The sequence below is a fragment of the Taudactylus pleione genome, unplaced genomic scaffold (genome assembly GCF_031769625.1).
Source record: "Taudactylus pleione unplaced genomic scaffold, aTauple2 ptg000066l, whole genome shotgun sequence".
Taxonomy (NCBI): Eukaryota; Metazoa; Chordata; class Amphibia; order Anura; family Myobatrachidae; genus Taudactylus; species Taudactylus pleione.
Window position 1 is genome coordinate 560,022 of NW_028284468.1, and position 12,215 is coordinate 572,236.

The following is a 12,215-nucleotide window of genomic DNA, read 5'->3' on the forward strand; positions in this document are numbered from 1 at the left end:
CCCCCTACACACGCACAACTCCACCACAATCATCCCCCCACTGCACCCCCCCTACACACACACACACCTCAACAAACATCTCCCCACTGCACCCCCTACACACGCACACCTCCACCACAACAATCATCTACCCACTGCACCCCCCTACACACGCACACCTCCACAACAATTATCCCCCCACTGCACCCCCCTACACACGCACACCTCCACAACAATCATCCCCCCACTGCACCCCCCTACACACGCACAACTCCACCACAATCATCCCCCCACTGCACCCCCCTACACATCCACCACAACAATCATCCTCCCACTGCACCCCCCTACACACGCACACCTCCACAACAATCATCCCCCACTGCACCCCTCTACACACACGCACACCTCTACCACAACAATCATCTCCCCACTGCACCCCCCTACACACACGCACACCTCCACAACAATCATCCCTCCACTGCACCCCTCTACACACATGCACACCTCTACCACAACAATCATCTCCCAACTGCACCCCCTACACACGCACACCTCCACCACAACAATCATCTACCCACTGCACCCCCCTACACACGCACACCTCCACAACAATTATCCCCCCACTGCACCCCCCTACACACGCACACCTCCACAACAATCATCCCCCCACTGCACCCCCCTACACACGCACAACTCCACCACAATCATCCCCCCACTGCACCCCCCTGCACACACGCACACATCCACCACAACAATCATCCTCCCACTGCACCCCCCTACACACGCACACCTCCACAACAATCATCCCCCACTGCACCCCTCTACACACACGCACACCTCTACCACAACAATCATCTCCCCACTGCACCCCCTACACACACACACACACACCTCCACAACAATCATCCCCCCACTGCACCCCCCCTACACACACACGCACACCAACAATCACCCCCCCACTGCATCTCCCCCTACACACACACATGCACACACACACCTCCACCACAACAATCATCCCACACTGCACCCCCCTACACACAAACCTGCACAGATTAGATGGAGCTGTAGATTATTTTCTGCATTCAGTGTATAAGTGCTCGGATTTCTGTCTCATCCTCTAATGTTCCCATAGAACTCCATCACAGTTACACCTGTTATCCATACAATACACAAGTGACATTGCCATTCTCTATGTATAGATTGGTATACATATTAATTTAAGCGGTGAATAGTGATGTCCCTACACATCATTGGTTATTTGTGATGATCACCATTCATTAGTATCATCTCTCTTCTGAGCTCTGCTTTCAGGTTTAGTTTGCACATATCAACTTATAAACAAGGTCTCCTAGCATATTAAAGGCTTTATAGGTTAATTACTCCAAGTGTACACTAAAATCACAGCAAATCAATCAGACCTTTGCTTTCATTGTACTTACAGTACACTATATTTATGCCCAATGTTAATAAATAAACCTTTTTGTCCACAAAACACCTTTTACATACTGTATGCCCGGGGCTGCCAGGTATTGGAAACAAGTTCCTGAAATATAAAATGCGTACTATACAGTATGTTATAATAATGCAGAAGGCAGCTGACAATTTGTCCATTACTACTGTAAGTACATATGGGTAATGTCAAAGCAATGGCAGCCCTGCTACTTACAGGTCTAGGTAAGTAAATCAGTCAGTGCTGCTGCATCAGCTTGGGGCAGGGCGGTAGTGTGGACGGCACATAAGTGCCGTCCACACTACACAGCACAAACACACAGCCGTCGGCAGCTGTGTGTTTGTTTTAGCAGCCGATGAGAGTCACACAGACTCTCATCGGCTGCTGCGCTGTGGCCCACTACCGGAGCCTCCGTCTTCCGGCTCCCGCAGTGGTGTCTCTCCTATCATGCACAGCGGGCCGGCCCTGGAGGACGCTGGACGGAGGAGCAGATGCCGGAGCGGGGATTAAGGTAAGTGGAGATTTTTCCTGTGTGTGTGTGTCTGGGGGTGGGGACGACTACTCCTAAGGACACTGCTGGGGGGGGGGAACAGACTACTACTAAGGACACTGCTGGGGGGGGGAACGGACTACTACTAAGGGCACTGCTGGGAGGGATCGGACTACTACTAGGGGCACTGCTGGGGGTACTACTAGGGGCACTGCTGGGGATACTACTGGGGGCACTGCACACTGGTGGGACCACTACTGGGGGACACTGCATAGAGGGGGGTACTACTAGGGGCACTGCTGGGGATACTACTGGGGGCACTGCACACTGCTGGGACCACTACTGGGGGACACAGCATAGAGGGGGATTACTACTAGGGGTACTCCTGGGGGAACTACTGTTGAGGGGGGACTGCTGCTGGGGGCACGGCTGGGCTCTGTGTGGCTTGAAGGGGGCCCCCACAACTTAGTTGCCCTGGGGCCCCCACAAGCCTTAATCCGGCTCTGTATGCATCACAGTGCACATGCTCGAACCGGCCATTGCGGGGGGCCGCGAAACGCAGGCGTTCCAGTGCGTTTGAACACTGTTGCAGGGGTGTGCATAAATGATGCACTGCAATGACTTACACAGCCTGAGTGCACATAGCGTGCGTAGTTGTTAGCAATTTCTGAGTAAGGTCTGTCCTTGTGCAAGTGTGTGAGGCTGCGATAGCACTCGATTGTACCGATGGTTTTGCTGTCTTGCTAAACATTACGGATGCGTGTAAGGTATGTTGTGCTGCGGCGGGATAGCAATCGTAATGGATTAGCATACTATCGCAGTGAGACTGCGTGCGGAATCGCTATTGCAATCGCAGTTGTGATTGGTAGTGAATAATGCCCTGAGTGTTAAGTTAGGCCATCTGTGTCTGACGGGACTTTCACTATTAGCGTATATCATCTCATATTGAACTGTAATAATCAGGACATTTCTGGAAAGCACCATATCCAAAATGCGATACTTGATGCATCCCGCCCTATATGTCTATAGCAAATGATGCGTCATTTTTCATTTGTTACACTTGAATAAACCTTGATGTTACTGGCCATTAAAATCTTTTGACTGTTAATGATTAATAGTTAATGCTTACCCCATACCATATTTGGCTTAGTAAGTCAGGGCAGGAGTGATAAGGGAGAGACAAATAGACCACTCACCTAACGCCCCCACACGGCAATACTGAGCAAGAATATGAGTTAGGCTGCTATAGTAAACCCAGCTTGTGATCTCCTTTGCTGCTATATAGACAGCTGACCTGTCGCATCCTTTCCTTTTTATCACTATATTCCCTTGTATTTACCACAGTGTACAGTATATGTTTTCTCATTATACCCATCTTAATATTTTGCAAATGTCTGTCTGTTACCTTCATATTTTCAATAATGATTTAATGGGGAGATGTATCAAAGCTTGGAGAGATATAAAGTCAATGGAGATAAAGTACCAACCAATCAGCTCCTGTCAGTCTTTAATTACAGTCAGAGGCTGTTTGGTTGGTTGGTACTTTGGGGCTCATTCCTTATTAAATATTTGTGGCGTATTTGGGTGTTTTTGGGGGGTAACCGCATATATTTAGTATCACCCCCATGTATGAAGGAAGGACTGCAGCAAATATCTCCGATACCTGCCGAGATCTCTCCATTCTCGCTGGCAGCCGCATCCCCCATAGGTTTCTATGGGTGATGCGATGCTGCCAGATTTACCTACTTCCAGATTTACCTACTTCCAGAATGTGATGGATTCCGGAGATTGTCCCCCGCAGCTAACGCCATCTGAAGATGGCGTTAGACCATTGTAGCCAATGGGCTACACATTGCAAAACTTACCGGGAGAGGTTTCTATAGGAACCCTCCCCCGGCAATGGTGGCCATGCATGCGCAGTAGTCTCCGGGCACATTGCAGGTGCCTGAAGATACATTCCCGTACTATGATCGCATCTAGCAATGCGATCATGGGTGGTAATACCATGCCCCGATCTCATTGCAAATGCGATCAGTAATAAATGGGCCCCTATCTCTCTCCAAACATTGCTAAATCTACCCCTAAATGTTTTATTATTATAATTTTCCACTGTGCACCCAAAGAGTATCCTCTGCTCTTCTTCTAAATCATTAGCGTTATACGGGATACGTGGGTCGCACTTCCGAACCTTTTTGATTATAATATAAAACTACTGGTGCAGATACCAATCTCTTACATTTCACATACTGTATGCAGACAATTACACCTGCGATTGCAATCAAACTCTCAAGGTACCCATACATCTGCAATGGATTGCCGCGATCCTGCGATGCTGCAACTCGGCATCGCAGGAACGCAGAAATCCAACATGTTGGATTTCACCGATATGACAATCACGATCAAAAAATTATCGTGATTGTCAAATCAGGACATTTAACATGTCAAATTTCAGCGATCCTGCAACAGATTGCTGAACATCACTGGCTGCAGGTTGGTATTTCCGACCGGCGGATCAGCGTTTCCACTTCCATCGTGACAATCTGTTGCAGATGTTTGGGTACCTTTAGCCTCAAGCTGATAATAGTCTTTATCATGTGTAGATAATAGAGGACAGACACAAGTCTTTTCTGTATGTCACAAAAAACTTGCAGTATGACGCCAGCTGACAGGGGTACTATTGCTGCTTCTGTATGAATCCCAGACGTAGGGTGATAACTAGTCACATGACAGCTGTCTACAAGAACATACCACCAGTGCACTGACAGATACAGTTGTCCCATGCACCATGTCACGCTGATAATGTATGACTTATAACTCAGAGTAGGTAGCGCCACATAATTACATCCCAGCAAAGTTTTCCTGTTTTCAATAAAATTGTAGGAAGCCAAAAATCTGGGGGGGAAAAACCTGTTTTATTAAAACTTTCTTTAAAAAAATCTGAATGTACATAGAAAACTGGCAGGCGAAAGATGAGTGACAAAGTAAATAGAATATTAAAGAGTGTGTGGGCGCCCATGTGATGTTTACACAGTTGTCAGTTAGATTTATCACGACACACATATGTAGCAAGCCTAAACCTGCCATTTCTACAACACAGCTCTTTATGCCGCTATTGATAATCCGTCAATGATGAGGGACCCTAATTATAATGCAAACTTGGCGGAGCCTACACAGCCTTAGCTAAAGAGACAATATGCTAACAGGTATTTCAGTCCATATATTTTTTTTTTTAAAAAGACAATGATAACCCCACATCTGAATGAATCTTAGTTAAGTGTTACTGCATGATAAAACTAAGGCCCTGATTCAGATCCGCTCACTGCCGCAGGTAGCTCGCAGGGTCTCTGGGCGTGTTTTTTTTTTTTTGTCTGGCCGCTCGCAAAGCTGTGGGAGACCTCCCACAGCTTGTGCGAGCGGGCAGGAGGCCGTCGCGATAATCACGACCATCGGCCTTGCGACGAGACCCTGTGGTAGGGTCTCGGCTACCGCAAGGCCGAGTGGACTTCCTGCTCTGATCACGAGTGATGTCAGTAGAGCCTCCCACAAACGCCAGACGTTCCTAAGGGAACGCCTGCGTTTGTGCAGCCACCCCCCCTCCCCGCCTACAAAACGAGACGAGCTGTCACTCACCATCGACAGTCGCCCCCGTCTTGTAGCTACCTCTCTGCTTATTCCTCTTTCGCAATATGTTTCTGCAGTGCTCACTCACCCTTCACACTACCTCTGCTAGCCACCTTTGCACTGCCTCTATGCTCACTCCCTTTGTGCTCACTCACCCTTCACACTACCTCTTCTAGCCACCTTTACACTGCCTCTATGCTCACTCCCTTTGTGCTCACTCACCATTCACACTATCTTTGTGCTTATTTGCCTTTATATTGCCTCTCTTCAACTCTCCCTTCCTCTCTGCTCAACCCCCCTTCCCCCTCACACTATCTCTCTGCTTACTCTCCTTTCACAATTCCTTTGGCTCACTCCCCTTTCACACTACTTCTCTGCTAACTCTCTTTTTACTACCTATGCTCACAACTCCCTTTGAACTACCTCTCTACTCACTACTGCTTCACACTACCTCTCTGTTCTCCCGACTACCTCTCTGCTCACTCCCCCTTGGCACTTCCCTCTGCTAACTATTGGCACTACCTCTCTTCTCACTCTTTGGTGTTATCTCTGGGGTCTCATAGATTCATGCTGCACCACACACCTTGACAGACCATAGGCGGCCTTCGCTGTAATGTCCAATCAGATGTCTGCTCTCAACCATGTAACTTCATCTTTAAACCTTGTGTGAGAATACTTTCATGAATCCAAGTACAGTTTATGCTTTTAATGAGTAAAAGAGCACCCATCACGTACACCGGAAGATGATGCAGTAGAGTTTTTCCAAAGCGCATAGGATTACTGAGCAAGGCCGTATATATGAGGAGTTTGCAGGCATTACTGAGCTTATTACAATGCAATAGGAGTATTCCTTTCTGCGGCAACTTCCTATCCGGAAAAGGTCTTGAATTTTGCAGGAGCTCAGGCTGGCCGGCCTTCGAGGATCATCCTATACTTTTAGCGCATTTTATGCCTTCCTGATGGTGGAGAACTGCATTTCTAGGTGCACTCTGACACTGTAACAAACAGTTCCCCCAAAAGACCTCTAGCAATTTAAGGCATAAAGGAGACTAAAAGGCCCATTATTTTAGAAGGAAATAGGAGAAGTTTACTTTGTTAATATAGGTCATTCTATACAGTGATAGGTAGATTTCCCCCTATGTTATGTCCCTGCTGTTTCCATGCATCACTCGGCATGACCGCAGTTGAAGGTTTTCTTTTCTTTCGAGGTCCATTTGCTTCATATGAGGAGAATAGGGCAGTCAGTGATTGGGATAAATGGGATTACGTCATAGCCAGCTCTTGTTTTACCCAGATCAGTGAGACTGGCTGGAGCCCTGACAGACTATTCATATGGTTAGTCTTTGCTTTGCTCGAATACTTCATGTTTGTTCACAAAATCCTGGTGCCCAAAGTAAAAATGGTATGCTGCTCAAAATATATTATTTTCAACGCTTAAATGTAAGTTTTATAACAACTCTACTGACGCATAGTGATGTAATATTGTACTGAAACACACAAAGATAAAGCTGTCTTTAATGGTGAGCCCTACATGTCACAGTCTGAGCCAATCAACACCACTATCCAACTATAAGAACTCAGGAAGCGATGGAAATAGCTGACCGTGTTGATGGAAGGTAGAGGTTCCGCTTTGATTTCAATACACTCTTCTGTCTTGAGAAACGCAGTGAAGCCAAATGTGAAAATGTATGCCATTGTGGTACCAGAGCTTGCACTGGCATCAATGATTTAGTGCACTGTCAGAATTGCTCTAGTGGGACCACGATCTAAAGCAAAATGTAAATCACTGTCTCCCAGTTCCCAGCAGCAGTTTGATGGGACTTCAAGACTAGATGCTATATTGCCATAACTACACAGTATAAATTGCTACGTTTTTGGAAGTTAGTTACTTTTTTTGGGGTGTTATATTTTAAGATGAGATCAGAAATACTAGAATAAGTATGCAATAAAACTCTGGTTGGGAATGGGATAAATGAATGGTGCAGCGTTTTACTTTCAACCCTAAATAATATGGATTATTGATCCAGGCTACGATTCCCTGATCTCTGTTGCTGGGCGACATAGTGGGAATTGAGCTGCTACATTTGAGGGACTGCACTCTGAATGTGCTTCTGACTTTCCCTCTATTCACATATCATTGCTGGATGTACATTTCATCACTAGGTAGACTCACTACTGTCAAACAGTACTTAAACTGGAGGCAATTGGAACATTGTTGCCTATGGCAAACGCCTGCTCATTGACACTATAAATGGTGCTAAAAGTCAATGTGCTGAAAATACAGATAGTGATTTGTTTTTAGCACTTTGGTGTTTAGAATCTTTAAGAACGTGAAGAAGCAGCAGCAGCAGATTTTGCCATAAGGGAACATTGTGGCTGCTCTAGTCTGAATTTTCCTGCCTATCTGACCTGCCCTCCACCTGAGGCACTTAAGAGGGTGCCCCCTTAAGACCCCGTTACTCAGCGGCATGCCTAGTGGTTGCTGGGGTCCATAACAGAGCTCAGTAGAGGTGATTTGTGTGAGATGTATAGGGGAGGAATAGATGGAGTGTCTCCATGTACTGTCAGCTCCCAGCAGCACCAGATTTTAGGCGATAAGAGTATTTTGGTGGAAGGTACAGGTGGAACTCCCCTCCCATTGATATTCCAGCCCTTCCAACTTCAAACAGTATTTCGGTGTCATACACACAATATCTTATCAAGCATTAATGATTTTTGCGTAAACAGCTGTAGCAAAGCTGCGCTATAATAACTGGAATAACATGACTCTCTTATTTCGATAGGACAATGAAAGTCTGGCACAGAGAGGAATGCAGTCTGACTGAGCTGTGTGTGGCTCCACACTGGTATTATACCAGTAATTACGATGTGAACAAAGAGTAATGGGTTCTACTGTAAAAATGACTGTCCTAAAATACATTACAATATGGAAATGTACAATCACCCACACTGGACATTATTGCTGAATCTGAATTTAATGCTAAACTACTGATGCTTCACCCTTTTTATTTATAGTTTAACTGGCAGCAAACTGCATATCTGAAACTAGATTCTGGAAGCCTCCTAAGAGCCCGATCCTTGGATTGTGCACTTCTGGCCTAGACTAATAAAGTTTAAATGGTTTATCTGGGGAGAGTTTAGCCCCATTTATCATTTATATCTACAATGTGTTATATAACTGCTGGATAAACTATCAACTGTACAATGCCAGCAGTAAATCTGAACAAGCCTTTAAAAACAGCTGTTGATAGACAGTCACTGTATTATCCCCGAACAAACTCTTATGACATTAGGCTCTAACAAGCTGGAAGGTTGTTACCACTGATGCTGGGTACACACTGTCAGATATACTGGCCAATCAATTTATTGTCCAATATCTCTGGTGCCCGTTGGCCAGTGTGTAATAGCGATATGACTGTGAACGACGTTGTTTACAGACATAACGCGTTGGTTCTGCTGCACAGCTGATGCCCAATATATCAGCAGATATATTGGGGCATTGTGCTGTGTGCACAAGTGGTCAGCCGACCACCCATACACTTGCTGCAGAGGCCACAGAGAGGGGGGCGCGAAACCCCCCCCCTGGCTAGCGAGACCCATGGCCAGATGACGGCTGTTCAGTGTGTATGAACAACCATCATCTGCAGATATATCCCTCAGAGTTGTACCCAGTTTTAGTTATTCCTAGGAAAACAACACATTTAGGAGTCCAATAACTACAATAGGTGAAAGCTGTATTAGTTTGTGTATTGCTGTAACACCGATTTTGATTATGTCCCACTGGATAGCCTGCAATTGTCTAGACCTATGTCTTGTACAGAGTTATTTCAAAAGAAAAACAATTTATAAAATAACCACTATTTAGGATAACGACACTCAGCATACACCGTTTTGTAGAGAAACTGTGGGAGTTTATTACAGCAACTTACAGATGTTCAACGTGTGTACAGTACCTTGAGTCACGCGGCAGATATCAACACGGTAGTGGAATTCTTGCAAACATGTGGTAACATGTCTATATTAACTCCAGCAATAGCTGTTGTGATACATTGTTGCAGATCATCGAGATTAACAGGCGGGGGAGGGATGAAGACCTTGTCCTTGACATAACCTCATAAAAAAAGTCACAGGTTAATATATTGGGATTTCGTGGTGGCCAGCGTAGGACATGATAAATGGCAGGAACACACTCCACTTGTTCCTCAGATACATGCTGTGTTCCAGGGCTTTTACCTGTACACAAACATCCAGTTGTTTCAAATTTCTTGTCCCAATCATATATGGATTGTCTAGTCGTTGGTAATTTCCCCAAATCACATTCTAAAATGTCGTTGGACAACTGTAACGGAACCAGTTTGACTTAATTTGAGCACACAAAATGCCTTCTCTACAGCAGTTGCGGCCATCTTGCCTGACTGGTCACGTGACGCACACTTCCGGTTGCTTACTTCACCACGGCCCTCCCAATAGTCAAAACTTCCAGTTTTGCTATGAAACGGTGTATGGTGCATGTCGTTATATTATAATTTGTTAAAACTATTTCTTTTGCAATAACCCTGTGTCTTTATTGATGTTAATGCTGCTGATCCTAAGCCTACTCCAGATACTGTGCTCATTTTGCTTATATAAAGACACCAAGTCGAAAACGCTCTTTCAAAATGGAGATAAGAAGAAGGCAATGGATATAAAATACTACATTGTTACATATACAGATAGTTGCTGGTTTTAAAAGTGGGAACCAAACTGACAAATCCCAAAGAGGAAAATTCTAGAGGTATCTGTAATGTGAAGCGCATCGTTGCTTAATGGCTTCTAAAGTGCAATTAAACTCATATATCTGACACACACAGCAGTAGAAATGTATCCTCTAGCCCAGCCCTGGTAGTTTATTTACAAGGCAGGTGTCTCTAAGTTATTAAATTAGGTATTGGACTGTGAACGTTCATCCACTGTGATTTTGTCCAAGTTTTGCTTCCAAACTGTAAATCACACTTGTGAAACCAATCCGCTTAATAACCGAGAGTTTGTTTTCATCTTGCCTGAGGTGCGAAAGTTGTTTATTATCTGTCACCTCGATCCTTACTGTTCCCAAGACATATGTCTAGCTTGCCAGCTTGTCATCCCATTTGTACTGTGGGCTGACTCATCCAAGGTCACTCAGCATTAGGTCCGTGCTGTCTCTTTACGTTTGTCCTAAAAAGCTACTTTCTTGCTTCACTTGAATAAGGCGTCAAAAGATTTTAAGAAGATTCTTAAAATGTAGCTGCAGCACTGCAAAGCTGTGATATAAACTGACACATAATTAATAAGGCAGCAACGATAATAGCTGAGCAACCACGGAATCTGCTGGCGGAATTTGAGGAATTCCTCTGTTTCGGTGGTGTTTTGGTGGCACTTGGAAGGAGGATTGGAACATTCATAGTTTTGTTGATCATGCTGGAATCATCAGTCCGTTTCTTTGTATCTAGAGGAAAAACAAAGTGACAAAAATTAATGGAAAATAATTTAAAATATTAAAATGTTCCACATCATTGTACAATATGAAGAAAAACAAAGATACAGTACATGTGTTACAATATGTGAACATAACTGTAATGCTTCATAAAGAATACAAAAGAAAGTGATACAAGATTATTATTATCATTTATTTATATGGAGCCACGTGTTCCGCAGCGCCTTACAAAGTACATAGGCAAATAGGTTGACCAGTGACTTACAGTACTATACAATACAGGACAAGGACATGGATAATATACATTAGTGACCATAACATCCAGATAAGCAACAAAGGAAAGCAACCAAGTGTTAGGTGCCCTAGTAGGGAGTAAGAAGTAGAGTAAGGAGAAGCACAAGAGGGTAGAGAGCCCTGCTCATAAGTACAGAGGGCGGAATAGTGCATCTTGGGGACAGGGTCCAGTGATGCCATTTTGGCCTTTCAAAATAAAAAAGGGGATGAACTGGCATTGATCCATTAAGGCTGCATCCGATACAGGGCCTAATTCAGAGATGTACAGAACTCCGATGTTCATGTACATCTCCGATGGTGTGAGATCTGCACATGTGCAGAAGCCTCACTGCCCATGTGCAGATCACATCCTGCATCGACATTCGCAGTGCCCTGGGTGCCGCTGCCTGATTGACAGGCTGCAGGTGGTCCGGGGTGGAGCCAGGGACTGTTTCACAAAATGGAGGCATGTCATGGTGGTGACCCATTAGAAATATAGTTCAAGAAAAGAAGACATGGCATGCATGGGGAAAACTGCAAAAAAAGGGTACGACGCTGGAAAGACAAATCTGGCTCAGCAGGCAGCATTGCTACTGAAAGAGGGATTAAGTTCCCTTACATGGCATCTAAGGGTTTAAAAATATCTTTACCCAGCTATGATTTACCAGAACCAGCTACAGATAATTAATGAAGAGATGGGATTGGAGTGGATGAGGTACACTTTGGCCATCCACCTACTGTATGGAAGGCCTGTATACATCCTCCTGGATCATGGTTTCTAAAAAAAGATCCTAGGATGTGTACGGTGATCCACCATATGTTATTCCAAAAGGTTGACTGAATGAATGATGGGATTAGTGAAGAGTTACACTTTGTGTTGTATACTATTTCAGTTGGAACATCAATTGGTGTTTCAGGTCGTGGTGTAAGGGACATTACTACTAAAAACA

General features: G+C 44.8%; 1 protein-coding gene across 3 annotated transcripts in view; it reads right to left on the reverse strand.

Moving 5' to 3' along the window:
- Positions 1-4,819: 4,819 nt before the first annotated feature.
- The window catches only part of LOC148534364 (glypican-5-like), a 318,714-nt gene continuing 311,318 nt past the window's right edge, over positions 4,820-12,215 (reverse strand). For all 3 annotated transcript variants that reach the window (XM_088466433.1, XM_088466426.1, XM_088466419.1), the window contains one exon: positions 4,820-11,004. In XM_088466433.1, the coding sequence (XP_088322559.1) occupies positions 10,793-11,004 (212 nt within the window). In that variant the 3' untranslated portion in view covers positions 4,820-10,792. The remainder of the gene's footprint in view (positions 11,005-12,215) is intronic.